The sequence below is a fragment of the Daldinia loculata genome, assembly GCF_022478755.1.
Source record: "Daldinia loculata strain CBS 113971 unplaced genomic scaffold F4817scaffold_32, whole genome shotgun sequence".
Lineage (NCBI taxonomy): Eukaryota > Fungi > Ascomycota > Sordariomycetes > Xylariales > Hypoxylaceae > Daldinia > Daldinia loculata.
Window position 1 is genome coordinate 145,324 of NW_026054886.1, and position 14,907 is coordinate 160,230.

At 45.2% G+C, this 14,907-nt stretch overlaps 2 protein-coding genes across 2 annotated transcripts; both read left to right on the forward strand.

The window, feature by feature from the left end:
- Nucleotides 1–3,873: 3,873 nt before the first annotated feature.
- Nucleotides 3,874–4,689, forward strand: F4817DRAFT_316978 (haloacid dehalogenase; the record flags this gene model as incomplete). Its single annotated transcript, XM_049300752.1, has 1 exon — nt 3,874–4,689. One exon carries the CDS (start codon nt 3,874–3,876, stop codon nt 4,687–4,689), a length of 816 nt encoding a protein of 271 aa, XP_049157986.1.
- Nucleotides 4,690–8,656: 3,967 nt separating this feature from the next.
- Nucleotides 8,657–10,055, forward strand: F4817DRAFT_149264 (ras-domain-containing protein). The gene is made up of 2 exons (XM_049297957.1): nt 8,657–9,177; nt 9,297–10,055. The coding sequence occupies exons 1-2, from the start codon at nt 9,073–9,075 to the stop codon at nt 9,897–9,899; spliced, it is 708 nt and encodes a 235-aa protein (XP_049157987.1). The 5' UTR covers nt 8,657–9,072; the 3' UTR covers nt 9,900–10,055.
- Nucleotides 10,056–14,907: the final 4,852 nt, after the last annotated feature.

The following is a 14,907-nucleotide window of genomic DNA, read 5'->3' on the forward strand; positions in this document are numbered from 1 at the left end:
GGAAATAAAGATCACATCCGGCTAATTCCTATTTCACGCGTGTACGAGTCGCTAGTTGGTGCTCCACTCACCCGCCCTCGAATGCGATCGGCTCTCCGTGTATGCAAGGAGAATCACATCTCGGGGCTTGTGCCACTTTCAACGCACTCGCATATGATGACTGGATTGACAATTGAGAAGGGGAAAAAACGACATTCATACGAGTAGACGAGTAGAGCGTAGATTAGCTCCCCATACCCGATATTGCGTGCCGTGTTAACTTATGCCGTACGCCTATAGGCCTATAACCGAGATTTGCGACACCTACATTCTACATTCTTTTTACTAGCTACCTAGATAGGTAGCTATCTACCTACCTATGTATTACCCCAGATTTTTCACTCTTACCATTTCTCCACGAAAGACATAAAAGTTTAACTGCGACAGACACTTTACCTGGCCTTCGTAACTAGGTATAGTTCGAGTATTGAGTGGCTGGCCTTCTGCGCATAACCTGTACGTATATCACAACCCGGACTCCAATCAAGGAGGTTTCCGTCATTGTCGATACTAGCGGATTGTCCGTCATCGAGAGGATAAGTCTATGCACGTACGAAGTACAGTATCCGGAAAGCGTACTACTAAGGTTCTCACGCAAGGGAACGTTGAGGCTCAATCATCTCCGCATAACGGAAGGTAATATAGCTGGACTGTGCTCGAAAGCAATAAACATAACACTACTACTGCACGATCTAGTCCAGGAATCGTCTCGGTCGTTGGTAAGAACTAACACGTCAGATTATACGGGCCGCTTTTTCTCATTTTATGAAATGGTTGGTTGAGAGGCGCTCTCTAGTGTAATTCTCGCAAGGGAGTTACATTTTACTTTTAAATCTTCCTCGCACCATCACCCCTATCCAAGACAGTTCTACTTGAGACTTCGTGGCTGGTTGAACGTTTGGTTAGCTGACTATGTCATCCGAGGTGTGCTGAATTAAGACGAACCTCGGTGCTTCAAACCCGGGAAGTCAATCCAAAACCTAGACTACGGGCTTCCGGTCAAATTATCGCCACGATCGCCCTAGCCAATCAACCTAACTATACCTAACTATCATCATAATCGTAACAGCTTGGCGGATTATGTATTAACTAGAGGTACCTATGTATAAATAATCCCTGATTACCTAGGTAGCTACCATTACTTGTCCCACGACGAATTCTCGTAGGCTACTTGAACAACGTAGGACCAACATGAATGGGTGTATATACGAATTTATATTCGGTAACTTTAATGAGAATTCATAAACTTTTCTGCATGCCAAGTCCTTCACGCGTTCCTATCGACATCTCGATCTAAGATCATGCGTAGTGTAGTGTAGTGTATGTATGTATACACACAATAATAAGCCGTGGGTGGAGCCATATCAACCGTGTCGTCGATCTCGCCCTATGCGGCCCCATATACCGGTAGCCCGAAAGGATATTATATAGCTACCATGGTTTCCTCAGTTGAGGCTACACCAGACCTTTCAGGGCGTTAGAATTATTGCTTACATACAGAACGTACGATCCCGCAGCAGGCACAGCATTCGTACCTAACTTTCGAATTTGCAATTTCATCCAGCTAGCTCTAGTCCAAGAGTGGCTTTAATTAAGAAGATGAAATTAGCGCACGACATCTAACAAGACGTTGATACTACAGTTATACGATACGGCATGCAGGAGATCCTGCACTTTTACATCTGGACAATTCGAGCAAGATGTGATCCAATAGACAGCTAACAGTTTTTTTCATATTGGCTTGTGTTTTTGCATCGAGGAGATGAGGTACAAACCAGTCGGCCTCAAATGGTTTTAGCTCTTTGACTAGTTAGGAGTAGCCGTCACCTAGCTATTAGAAAACGCTACGGAATGGATACCCGGCCTTGACTAACAGACGACTATGTCTGATACGGAGCCGTGCGTTGCAGTAGTTAATAATCCGTAGATACTAATCCAAATACATACCTACATATCTTGACAAAGCTAGAAACAAGTTGCGCATCTCCCTACCTGTTATGTAAACCACGGCAAATTATTTTTTGAGTTTTCGTAGCTGAGTTTACTTGTAATATCACTTTAGGGATATGTACAAACTCTCTGTTGATCATGATTTATTGATGACAATGATAAAGGGACATGCCATTATTCCTTTCATTTGAGGATTTCTGCGAGTAGGTAGAGCCTACTACGTATCTTATCAACAACGAAGGCGAGCTTAAGAATATGCCAAACTATACTCGTTTTACGTGACAGTAGACAAACCTTTAGCTTTATTTTCAATAAAGGCTCCCCTAGACATGACAGAATCGCCGCCTAAGTACGCTTGACTCTGGTTTAGTAGAGCTCCTTTCTTAAACATGTTTGAAATAGCAAGCACGTCTTATGAAGCCTTCCATATACTTACTACCAAGGTAAATTCGCGAAACCCAGGCGAATCTCAAGCGTTATTTTACAACGTTCGTCCTCTATTAATCGTGGTCGTAGATCAACTGTAAGTAGCACGATCGTGCACGTATATTTATCTTAGAGAAACTCGATAAACCTCAGATGGAACTATGCAAAATCGAAGAAATGCTTCAAAAAATATCCCATCTATTTCTGTATGAAGGAGAAATGAAGGAGAACTATTCTCAACGGGGGCGTGCATGTGGGTAAACGCAAAAAGGAAGAAAAAACCATGTAGAGAGCGTCAACACTATTGCAAGATATTGTCTATTTTAAACCCCAGGTTGAGTAAACACTATTCGGTTTCACCCATAACCTCTACTACATTGTTTGCTAAGAATCCAAAACAGGTACCTAACATAGTTACATGACCTAGTTAATAGGAACTAGGACATAGTTAGATCGAAACATATTACACAGGCCCTCTTACCTGGAATTAAATTAAATAGGAAGTAATTAATCACATAAATACACTTCTTTAGATGTCCTTCCTATATGGTACAAGACCAGCTTTCTTTATACTTGTTTCTTAAGCTAATACTCTTGTGACCATCTAAATTACAGCCGATGGAGTTGACACAGTATCCTAGAGAAACCTAATTAATAGTGTGGGAGGGAGATATTATAATACTAAACGACTTGTAGAATTTTATTACTGAAGGAATACAGGAAAATCCATCAACACCACAAGTTCCGTTAGATATCAGTTAAACCAGTTGTGATGGTGGAATTCGATACCAGTTAAGATAGAGTTTATCAATAAGAACATGTATCCACGTGGAGTAGCTGGTTCGTCAGAGCAGTGTAAATCGTCTGATATGACTGATGTAATATAGAAATATTGGTGGTTATAAGGTATGAAGCTTTTATGACGAAGTTTACCAGGGGCTTGTGGTAGAATTAATTGCAACCCTGAGTAACGACAATACTACTAATACAGCACTGCAGCACAATATTATAACAACATTTTAACTCGCCTATAGTAGGTACTTGAAAGAAATATATAAAATGCTACGTATCAACGAGTAAGGTGTTTCGGATGGTTATGGACATGGTATCAATGAAGAAACCACCCAAGAGGACGTCATAACACAGATCTAGTTAAATGAATAAACGAATAAATGTAAGTTGCGGTTCAAAAGCCGATGTTGGTGGCATGACAACTCAAACTTACTGCATGTTGGGAAACATGAAGATCGAGACTAGAAGCGGTTTGTAAGGAGGAGCTCGGCATATGCCTTGCCAACTTTCGGTTGCAAAAAGGCGTACAGCTACCCCACCCTTCCGATAGCCGGATCACTTCACTGTCTAGATAATCTTGCTCATCAGCACATGTCGTAGGTCACTACAGACAGTAATCGAGTAGTATTCTTATGCTACCTACCTAACGTATAGAAACTGGCTAAAATGGCAACTTCTATACCCGAAGCGCTTCGGAATGTCAAGGCCTTGACCTTTGATGTTTTTGGCACGGTTGTGGACTATCGCTCGAGTGTCCGCCAGGAACTCGTGAAGCGTGCCCGGGAGAAGACGACGTCTCCGACCTTCGGCACATTGCCCGAATCGTCGCAGGCTCGCCTAAAAGCGATGACTGACGACGATTGGGCCACGTTTACACAGGAATGGAGGGCGACCTACTACGTATTTACACGGGAATTTGTGCCTGGCAAGTCGGAGTGGAAGGATATTGATACTCACTTCTACGACGCTCTTCGGGAACTGCTGGACAAATGGGGACTCTCCGGCATCTACGCAGACGATGAGGTGCGATCCATAAGTCAGATCTGGCACAATCTCAAACCGTGGGATGACTCCGCGGCAGGCATCCAACGACTAGGGACCCGACTTGTCACATCGACGCTATCCAATGGCAACCAATCCATTCTCCAAGATCTCAACGAGTACGGGGGTCTAGGCTTCCGGAGAATAATATCAACTGCCGACTTTGGCGCTTATAAGCCGCACCCGAGTACATATTTGGGTGCAGTAAATGCACTTGGGTTTCGACCCGAGGAAGTGGCTATGGTTGCGGCTCATCTGGGGGATCTTGCGGGAGCGCGATCCAATGGTCTTAGAACGATCTACGTGGAGCGGCCTAGGGAAGAAGCTTGGGGCGCTGAAGAAGACCGTTACAAGGAAGCTCGGGGATGGGTTGATCTCTGGGTTGCCCAGGGTGAAGATGGCTTTTTTGAAGTAGCCAGGAGACTCGGTATATCCGAGTAAAAGGTGCCTATCCTCATGGATATACTTAGTTGGTCGAAGATAAAACTAGGGACTTATTATTCTATTTCTTCTTCACGGTCGAAAATGATAACTAGCTTGAATGATACGTCATGTATCATAGAGAGATGTGAGGAAGACTAGCAACCCAACCAATCTAATTCGAGGGTTTGCGAAGTTCCGGGCCCGGGTGCCCGGATAGCTTCTAGGCTATCAGTTTAGTCGCAACCGCAGGAGGTAAGAAGCTTGAAAGTAGCGATAGTGCGGCATACTTAAAACGTTTCGTGATGCCCAGGGAGGAAACCTACCTAGGTAGGGAGTAGGATACCCAGTCTGTAAATCCCGCTGACCACATGGAAACGTCGATTTTTGAACAAGGTGCTTTACCTACGAGCAACAATGCCTATATTAATATTTAGCTTATCATAATGGAACCTGTATGCTAGATGGATCGTGAGTCGTCGTGTATGGATTATTTTACTGTCTATGTGAAGTCGAACATCTCGGCTTATATGGTCGATCTTAGAAGTAAGTGACTGTAACTTAAACGGTGCAACGACAAATCAGTTTAAATTTGCTGTCGTTTTACCTTTCGAAGACCTGGACCCTCATGCACTCCATCCATGGTCGAATATTAGGGATAATAATCTCTAGGGACTGGGGATGGGGGCATGTTTATAGGGGATACGAAATAGTTTTTTTTATAGCTATTCTGAGTGTTTTTACTCTGGTCTCGGCAATGCAAGCTGGACCCGGGAAAAGGGATGGGAGGCCCTCGTTCACAACTTCACACCACTACCTACTAGTTTATTGCTTATCTCATTGCTTATCTCAGACTTACCCCTGGGACACTTTGTCAACAGAAGATGAGTTGGGAAACTCTGAAGTCCTAAGAGAACCATTTACAGACGTCCCATCCCAAAGGAGAAATCGGAGACGGGATAGTTTGCTGCCTGCATCTCGTCACATCGGCCAACGTCTAAAGTAGGTTTAGATGTGAGTGGCACGGACATCAGCGGGACCAGGTCCATAGCAACTCTGCACAGGCCATAGGTAGACCATAGAGGCTTCGTCTGTACGACTTTATTCGTTCGCGACAGGCGAATTTGCGCATACCTATGCGGTATCGCAAGTTAAGCGCCGCTAAGTCTGTACGCATAACATATGGGACACGGCGCGCGCCCCTCAACACCAATTTGACCAATTTGACCAATTTGAGGGGTCTGCCAAGACGTGAAAAGTCCTTGCGCCTGTGAAACGTAATTAAAACGGTGATTGGAAAGGTGACTGGAGATCAGCGAGCGTGACGGTTAAGATGGAATACCTCCATGTGAATTACCTACGCCGCACGCATACGCCGCGTATATGGTAGACTTCACCTCTTAGGCTGACCAATGGTAAAGGTGACGAAGATGACTGTGGACGATCAAAAGGGTAAAACTTCCTAACCGAAGTGCGTGCCAGGAGATACGCGATGATGCTTATTCGCTGTTTCTATTGATGACATGTAGGTATGGTAACATTGCTGCGGAACGAAAGAGTTTGACGGAGGGATTCATTCGTCGACCTGTGGAAATGTGGACTGTGTCTTGACTTGGAAGTTATACCTAACCCAGTCGTTTAAATTGTCGTTTAAAGCTACTTGGTGATTGACTTGCATCACTTGTTGGGAATAGGGATATGATATGGATCTGGCACTGGTCTTCGAGTTCGGCGAGTGCCGTATAAACTGCTGTCTTATCTTTTGATGCCTGTTATTGGAACAACTCTCGTGTCATGCGAGAAGTTCCAACGTAAGGTAACAGGCAAGTAAACGAGCTGAACCGTCAAAGACTTTCGCAATCCGTATTGGACAGTATCTGCGGATCTGGGAACCTCAAGACAGACTACAGGGAGAAAGACACCGACATACTTGCGGTCATAGTAGCAACGAAAAATGCAAGGAATACATTTCCACCTTTAGACGCAGCGAAAATCGGACGTAGCAGCTCTTCGAGTTCAGAGTTCGGTGTTTGAGACTGTGTTCTTGTACGCACATTGGTTGTTGAGCCTCAGTTGTTTTAAGAGCCGCCGAGTTCAAAAACCTCCCCTACGTCTCGAAAATGGAGTCCCGAGGAAAAATACTTGTTCTTAGACACACCGAGAAATCAATGCGCCCTTTCGGTAAGAAATTAAGGATGATTTATAGCGCAGAGCTCGATGATGGGATAAAGAGGAGTATACCTAAGGTAAGGAATCGGAAGAAAACGAAAAAAAAAAACCCCCAAGAAAATATAAGTAAAGATACCTGCTCAGGTTAAAACAAGCGAGGAAGCGATATAAGCACGTGCCGGTAGTTCTGCTTGATTACATCATATTCGGGTTTTGTTATGACACTCTATGACTTCAGATTAAGTTGTATTGTGTGGTAATTGACGGGAGAGATGAGGTAGTGTATGAGCTCGAGATATTTACGGTTGCGGTTGCGGTTGTATTAGTCGAGTCGTATTAGTCCAAGACGTTATATGTAATACTTCAAGATATACCTAAAAGTATACCAAAAGGTAAGTACCTAAATTACCTAAGGTACATGACATACTTACCTCACATCCTCACATAGGTAATCCGGGTACTTGATGTATGTACCTAAGGTTAGGTTGTTGTTACCTTTACAGAGAGAAGAAGCAGAAAAAAACCTCTCTGCAAATGCGGATCAGTTTACGGATTACCGTCTCATCGCTTCTGGTCTGAAGCGTTAAAAGTATTCGCATCGCATCCACGCCCACACCAAAGTTTTTTTTTTTTCTTCTTCTTCCCTTTCCTTTTTCTTCTCCCATCCCTCTTAAAAAGGTGCACATGATTTCGCTCTCTTCTTTTACCACGTCTAAATGCAATTATCATACATGACCTACCTAGCATACCTTAATATTATAGAATAAATACAACCTTGCATGCTCAACCTTATACCTTTCGACAGCAACATTTCAATAACATTTTCGATAACACGATAACATTTCAATCTCGTCAACGTGGTTCCACATTAGTTCAGACAGAAATCGACAAGGTTAATGGTTACTGACTTGATCCTTGCTTTTATACATTAGATACATGGGAAGATACGATACAATTTAGTTACAATTCAGTTCCTGAGTGGAACTCGGCTCAGCCCAGAAAGGCGTCGCGGCGTCAACAACGTAACATAGCGACAAAACAAGCGACATACATACAACATACAAATCGGTCGAACAACAACGGTTTAATAGTTTAAGGGTTTAAGGGGTTAAAAGTAATAAGACCTGCGAGCACGGCTTTATATAACGACCGAGCTGTATTTTATCGTCAACTCCACAAGAGCTACCCCCTCCCCCTTGGCAAGCTTGTCTACGGTCTACCTAGGTTCGGTCCCTAGGTTCGGTCCTTAGGTCCCAGGTTAACAGGTTAATTCCCAGGTCCCATAGTAGTGGTCTCTCTCTCTCTTCCATCTCCCAGCGCCACCTGTGCTATTACGCCGGGAGCAGCTATTCATTGGTTGGCTGTTTTGTCCAAGGACTCCAGGATAGCCATTAAAGTCCCCCCCCCCCCCAGGGCCTACGCCAGGGAAACATTAGCTTCGGGTCGCTCTCCACCTCCGCTTCGCCAATTCAAAAAAAAAAAATAATAATAATAAAAATCAATCATCCCGGCAACGGGTACTGTACCGCACCTCCGGCTAGCAACAAACCCAGCACTACCTAGCACTACCTAGCACTACCAATCCTCGCCCAATCCTCTCCCATCCCAGCTTTCTTACAGGTTCCTAAGTTCCTAGGTTCCTAGGTTCCCTCAACTGTAATCGGAGTCTGGAATCTCCCTATCTCATGCACTACCATACGCTACCCTACAATACCCTACAATACCCTACCCTACCTACATTAGAGGTACCTTACCTTACCTACCCTACCTACCTGTCTACGCTTAATTTTCTACATAGAGCTCAGGCCCTCCCAAAATCTCAATTCTCCACAATCCTCTACAAGGAACACCTACCTCGTCTCCCTGCTCCTTGCTTCCCTCCTCTCCTTCTCCGTTTTTTGTCTTGAGCTAAAAAGTACGGACGTCGCTGCGATCAATACAGTTCTTCTTACTCCTCACACTTTCTCTCCGACGAATTGACTCGCCCCTCTCCTTCCCATCTCATCTGGGTCGACTCTCCCTCTAAATCACCTCAACATAGCCGAATACCTACTGCGGCCCGACCAACTTGGCCACTTTACCTACTATACCCGTGCTGAGTCTATACCAGCTCTCTTGAGGATTTTATCTCTTGCTTCCGTCTCCATTTCTTCATCACACCTGATAAAACAAAAAAAAAAAAAAAAAAAATAAAGAGTATTGTTTGGTCCCGTGCGACCGCTTCCAAGTTACAACATGGCGGGAAAAATGGTGCTTTATAAGCTGGTGGTCCTCGGTGACGGTGGTGTCGGTAAAACAGCTCTGACAATTCAGTTATGTCTACAACATTTCGTTGAAACTGTGAGTTCTCGCCCCCCCTAAAAGTAGATTATGTTCGCGACTACTCCCATACTAGCTTTATAGTTTTGCGCGCGTAACCAATATCTAGAATACAGTCGCTAACGATTTCTGTGATATAGTATGACCCGACAATTGAAGACTCGTACCGAAAACAAGTCGTCATAGATGGCCAGGCTTGTATGTTGGAAGTATTGGATACCGCCGGCCAAGAAGAATACACAGCCTTACGAGACCAGTGGATTCGCGATGGTGAGGGTTTCGTACTAGTTTATAGTATTTCGTCTCGGTCATCGTTTTCCCGAATCAAGAAATTTCATCACCAGATTCAACGGGTAAAAGAATCATGCTCAGCATCACCTACCTATCCTGGCTCGCCGATATCTACAATAACGCCCCCAAGTGCCGTGCCGATTATGCTGGTTGGTAATAAGAGCGACCGGGTAACGGAAAGAGAAGTATCGACCCAAGAAGGTCATGCTCTAGCGCGGGAGTTAGGTTGCGAGTTCGTCGAGGCATCGGCCAAGAACTGCATAAACGTCGAGAAGGCTTTCTATGACGTCGTTAGGATCCTACGTAGACAGCGACAACAAGCATCTCGGCCGATGCCGCAAACCGGCCGTCCACGACCTCAAAATGGAGAAGCTCCCCACAGGGAACCTGGGGATAGGTATAGGAGGAACCGCCGAGGCGGAGGTGGAAACGGACGCTGCGTCATATTATAGATGGCGTCTTATTCTTAGCATTACATGCGCTCTCGCGCGTTCACGACCAGCATTCTGATGACGAATTTGTTCCAGTGTTTGGTTGCGTGCTCCAAGCTCTAATACGATCCCCGAAATGATGACAACATCAAGCATGCACGCATACGACAGCGCACTTGGACCATACTGTGTTCATACAACATACTTAGAGGATTATTATATACCTCTTCTTACATTGCACTCCATACATCTACTAGCTATCGAATCGGCGAATGGCGTACGAAAAAAAAGCGGCATTATTGGGCGCAAGTATCTTGGTTACCCCGAGTAGGGATGAAGATGTGTTTTGTGGGCAAGCTGGGTGGACGGCTACGTTGGTGTTTCGGAGTCTTAGGGCGTGCCTTGCCCTCAGGCCAACATGAGTTTTGTCAGTCGCGTCTTGGGCACACTATGAAGACGTTTATATTGTTATCGAATATGTGTTGGATATGTGTTCACCATCTATGGATTTCCGGTTTGGAAATCTTGCAAAAAAGAAAAAAGCGCAGCTGTCTGATAACCTGAGGTTTCAGGTCACCTGGTTTTCTTTAACTCGAGCCGAAAACTGTCATTGTTACTCGAACCTATCTATCATAGAGCCTATGCATGCTCAGAATTGATCTACCCACTTGACCACATCTTGACTGCTTTGATGACTGATTTGTGGACCACTTTTTCGTGAATTATTATGTACTTCGTAGGTAGGTAGGTAGGTATGTATTCCGTACCATACTGCCCTTGCTAGGAATATAATTCCCGAGTCCTTCCAGACGTTCGTTACCCCTTGACGCCTCCTAGATAATACCCAGCCGCCTTATAATTAGCCTTATAATTGCCAAACCCCTTCATAAGTGGTAAGAGGTTGCCCAAGGATTCAAAATTTCCACTACGCCCTACTCTAATCGCTAATCCTTCGAAACACATGGAAAACTACTATGTACTAACGCGTGCTAGGGCATTACGCGGAAACCGGACCGGGGGGGTTCGAGGCCAAAACGGCCCATAATCCGTAGTCTAGTCCCGGGGCTAGTGTACCTACATAGTAAAGCTCGCGAGAAGAAAAGAAAAAGCATATCTACATACCTTGAATGTGCAATGCACGGGCAAACATTTGTATAACGAAGATAATCAACGGTGACCTTACCGAGGGTTTCAAGCACACCTCGGGTGGAGGGGCTTGTAAACATTTGTTTTGATGAACCGGTGAAAAAGTATGCAATATTGGTGGTAGGGTTTACGGTCTACATACGAATAGAGTGGACTTGGTGCTAGAACAGAATAATAGTTCATAGTTGGCATAGCTGTACATAGGTAGTGTATGTAGTAGTAGGAGGTGTGTACTATTGTTATTGTATGTAAAAGGAAGCAGAAGGGTTCCACGTTGCTAATCAAAAAAGCGTCTAGGCCCGTCTCAAAACAGTCCAGGCTTTGAATAAAGGTCGTAAGCTTTGTGGGGAACCCTTTTGTCATTAGGCACCAACTCCTTGTAGTTGGTATTAGACCAACATGATGTACCTAGTTCGAGTAGGCTCTGGTACGGTAATAAGGCGACCCTGTTCTTGCTCGGCATCTAAACCGACGCTGCGCTAGGAACTAGGAAGCGAAACAAGACATTGCTGGGAGATCATCATAACCCGAGTAGCGACATTATATACCAACGCGGTAGATATAGCAGTTTGTATCACGGGGAGCGAACTTGTTCTTTATGATGGATGGTAGCTTCTTTGCATGTATATAAATATGATATATGCTATGTGCTATATGCTATGTGCTATGTGCTATATGTTATATATGGATACACGTACGTGCGTCTGAAGCGGCAAAGACCACCAGTTTGGGGCTAGAGCTAGGTATCATAATAACCGTAGCGATCTCTTGGCTGTGTTTACTTAGCCGCGCAAGCTATATACATAATATAATACATATATAGGTACTTACTGATCATATAATAATAACCGTATGTAGAAGTAGGTAAGGTACTTAACCTATCTACGAATGTAAATCCTCGACGGTGACGTGACGGCATCCGATATGTCGGCGCCAGCATCGAGTCTGGGCACGGCTAGATGCCGAGAAGGGAAGTGTTGGCATGTTTACTTTAGTTCTCATGTAACTACCGTATAACCGTATTACCGTATAACCGTATGTACTTCTATACGAGTACAACGCGTGTGCGACCTGTCAGCGTAAAAATCATCGAATTATTATGATCCTATTACCGCGGCTAGCTGCTGTAATACGTATATACTTTGGGTCTCCTTGGGGTAGGCTGCTCATCTGGTAACCTTGCCACCTTGCACCTTGCACCTTGCACCATCGGTAGTACAGACCTACCCAGGTATGCTACCTAAACTACGGATTATGACATAACTTACATAGTTGGATACATTAGGTAGGAAGCGTAGCCAATACCATGTTTACGAGCGGACCTGTCTTCGGTACTCGTTGCTCTAGGTGTGTCCTACCTAGCAGCGTAGCTCACCTTGGACCTTAGGTACATATGTAAGTATGATTGCCTGCCGGTACTTGCATACAGGCATGTATTAATATGTATGCTGTGGCCGCAGAAGAGGCCGCTTGAACTTCTTGTCGCATGGCCTTCATGTATGTATGTTAGGTATTTTGCCCTGTACGAGTCTCTATGCGAGTCTGTCTATATCGGGATGTGTTTACATATACATAGATAAAAATTTACCTACGAAGTAGATATATAAAACATATGCATACCTCGTATAGTTCCCGTGGCGCCGCAAAGGTAAGGTACATACTTAGCATGTAAGTCCGAGCAATATGCCAAGACTCATAAGAGAGGCGGAGGGCGGAGAGATTCTCGGGTTACCTTTATTGAATAGCCTCCTTTTTGCTCATGCAACCACTCACTATTAGAGTTAAACGATAGCCGGGACTAAAATACCTATGTAATATTACGTTTTACCACGTACTTCAGGCTTCTTTTTCTACTTACATACATATCGGTACGATACCTAAACCAATCGATCCGTGCAGATTGTACAAGGGTGTCTTCCCGGACTGGAGGATCTACCCAGGTAGGTGAGAATAAGGTAATCATTTCATATCAAGGGGCTTTGCGCATTCCGCAATTTCTCGGGTCCTGACTTGCCTGCCGGAACGCGGAAATTCAACCCGAGGTGGCACGGCTTGCGTGCAGTCCGTGTCCCTTGTGCTCTTGTGTCTCTTGTGTTCATTGATATAACGGACACGATCTTGGTGCCAGAATCTGATAACTGTGGGAGTATCTCCTGTTAAGACCACCTAAACAAGCATGTCACCATTTCACCTAAGGAAGGTCGAAGCTAGGCTATCACATCTCAACTCCTGGATAGGCTCCTTAACAGGTTTACATTATGTACATAGGCATCACACGATGTACTTCTCGTCTAATCCGTACACAAACACGGCATACACAGCACAACAGCTTAAGCCTTGTCAGTCTTAGTCAGTTCGGAAACACTCATCGAGCTAGGATCGTCGGGTTAGACAGGGCACACTGGGCAGTTGGGATGATGCCGAGAATTTTGCGTTCCGCCCTTCTGGGAGCAACAAAGCGGTCGACATCTAAATTCTGTCGTAAGACTGGCGGACTACCACTGTCATCCCTCGGCTGTTCCCGCAACTACCCGACCCTATGTATTCGCATCCTATCGGTCTTGAGTGGGAACACGCTGCCGGTGAGTCCGGAGCCCGGCGCGGCTGTTCGCTACAAGACATGACCCCAATTCGTATTTCTACATACGACTGTCCCGGTATTTGTCCCTTACCCACGAGCTTGTAAATCACTGAATACTGAAATACTGAAATACTGAATACTACGTCTGACAACAGGCCGGAGAGAGCCCGCAGTACCCCCCCCCCCCCTACGCTGGGTAATCTTACCACGTTTCATTAATATCGAACCGATAAAGGGTGGGAAAATAAAAATTACACATTACCAACTTCGTAACATTTTTAAGTGGTAAGTAGCCTTGTGGGGGTTACCGAGCCAAAGCGGAAGGTCGAGCGTTTACCTACTAGGTATTCTAATGAAAACAGCAAAACAAGCGAATGAAGGGGAGAGCAATGGTAGAATAAGGAGAAGGAAATTTTCCATACCGTCAAGGGTCTCTTTTCCATCATCATCATCATCATCAACCTTGCATTATACCCTTTAGGACTAGTCGGCGTACGAAGCACCTCAACACCGTTTCCATAAGCCCTGTCACTCATCACTGGGTAAGTCTCGTTACCAAGCTTGTGTCTTTTCGCCTTTCCTCAACTCGGCAGTCAGGATACCTACGGGGCCATACAAGACTTCACGCACCCGTTGGATGACCGCAGATTACTTTCTGGGCATCACTCAATAGTTTGTCCGGCAAGTGTTTCAACTCCCACGCCCAATATTCCGTATTTCCACATGCAAATACATACGGATCGTACCCGAGGATGTAGGGTTCGACCCCCTGTGCCGTCTTCACCGAATCAAAGATTATTTATCCCTTTCTAATCCGTACCTCTTGCAGACTTAGAAGTTAGTGCTGACATATGATGCAAGAACATCTTGCTACCTATCTCTGCCAGATCTCAGCCCAGGTTTGAGCACCATCATGTCCCCTTTCCCATCTACAGCTATGCCCGAATACACAGGCGGCTCTGAAAACCCTATTGCGGTCAGACAAGCATTGTCCCCACGGCAGGCAAGCCCCTTGACGCCGGACGACCGGTCCAAACGCGTGGTTATACCAACCCCACAGCTCAATCTTCCCAATGCCACGGACGCGGTTTAGGGGTCTAACCTCGCTAATCCTGCTCCTACGGGCAATATCTTCATGCTCGTAATTTCTTACGGTGGGACCATACTACATAGCAGTTACAAAGCTTCTAGGAGGGTAAAGTACATCGAGAAAAGAGTTCACCCCTCGAGCCTCTCTGCAGAAGGTCTAGCATCCCGATCCTTCACAACGTTGGCTGGTTGGGCGGGGGGGGGGGGGGGGGG

Coding starts and splice junctions, on each gene's coding strand:
- F4817DRAFT_149264 (XM_049297957.1), top strand. CDS start 9,073: ATGGCGGGAAAAATGGTGCTTTATAAGCTGGTGGTCCTCGGTGACGGT. Junction 9,178..9,296: donor TACAACATTTCGTTGAAACT/GTGAGTTCTCGC, acceptor TCTGTGATATAG/TATGACCCGACAATTGAAGA.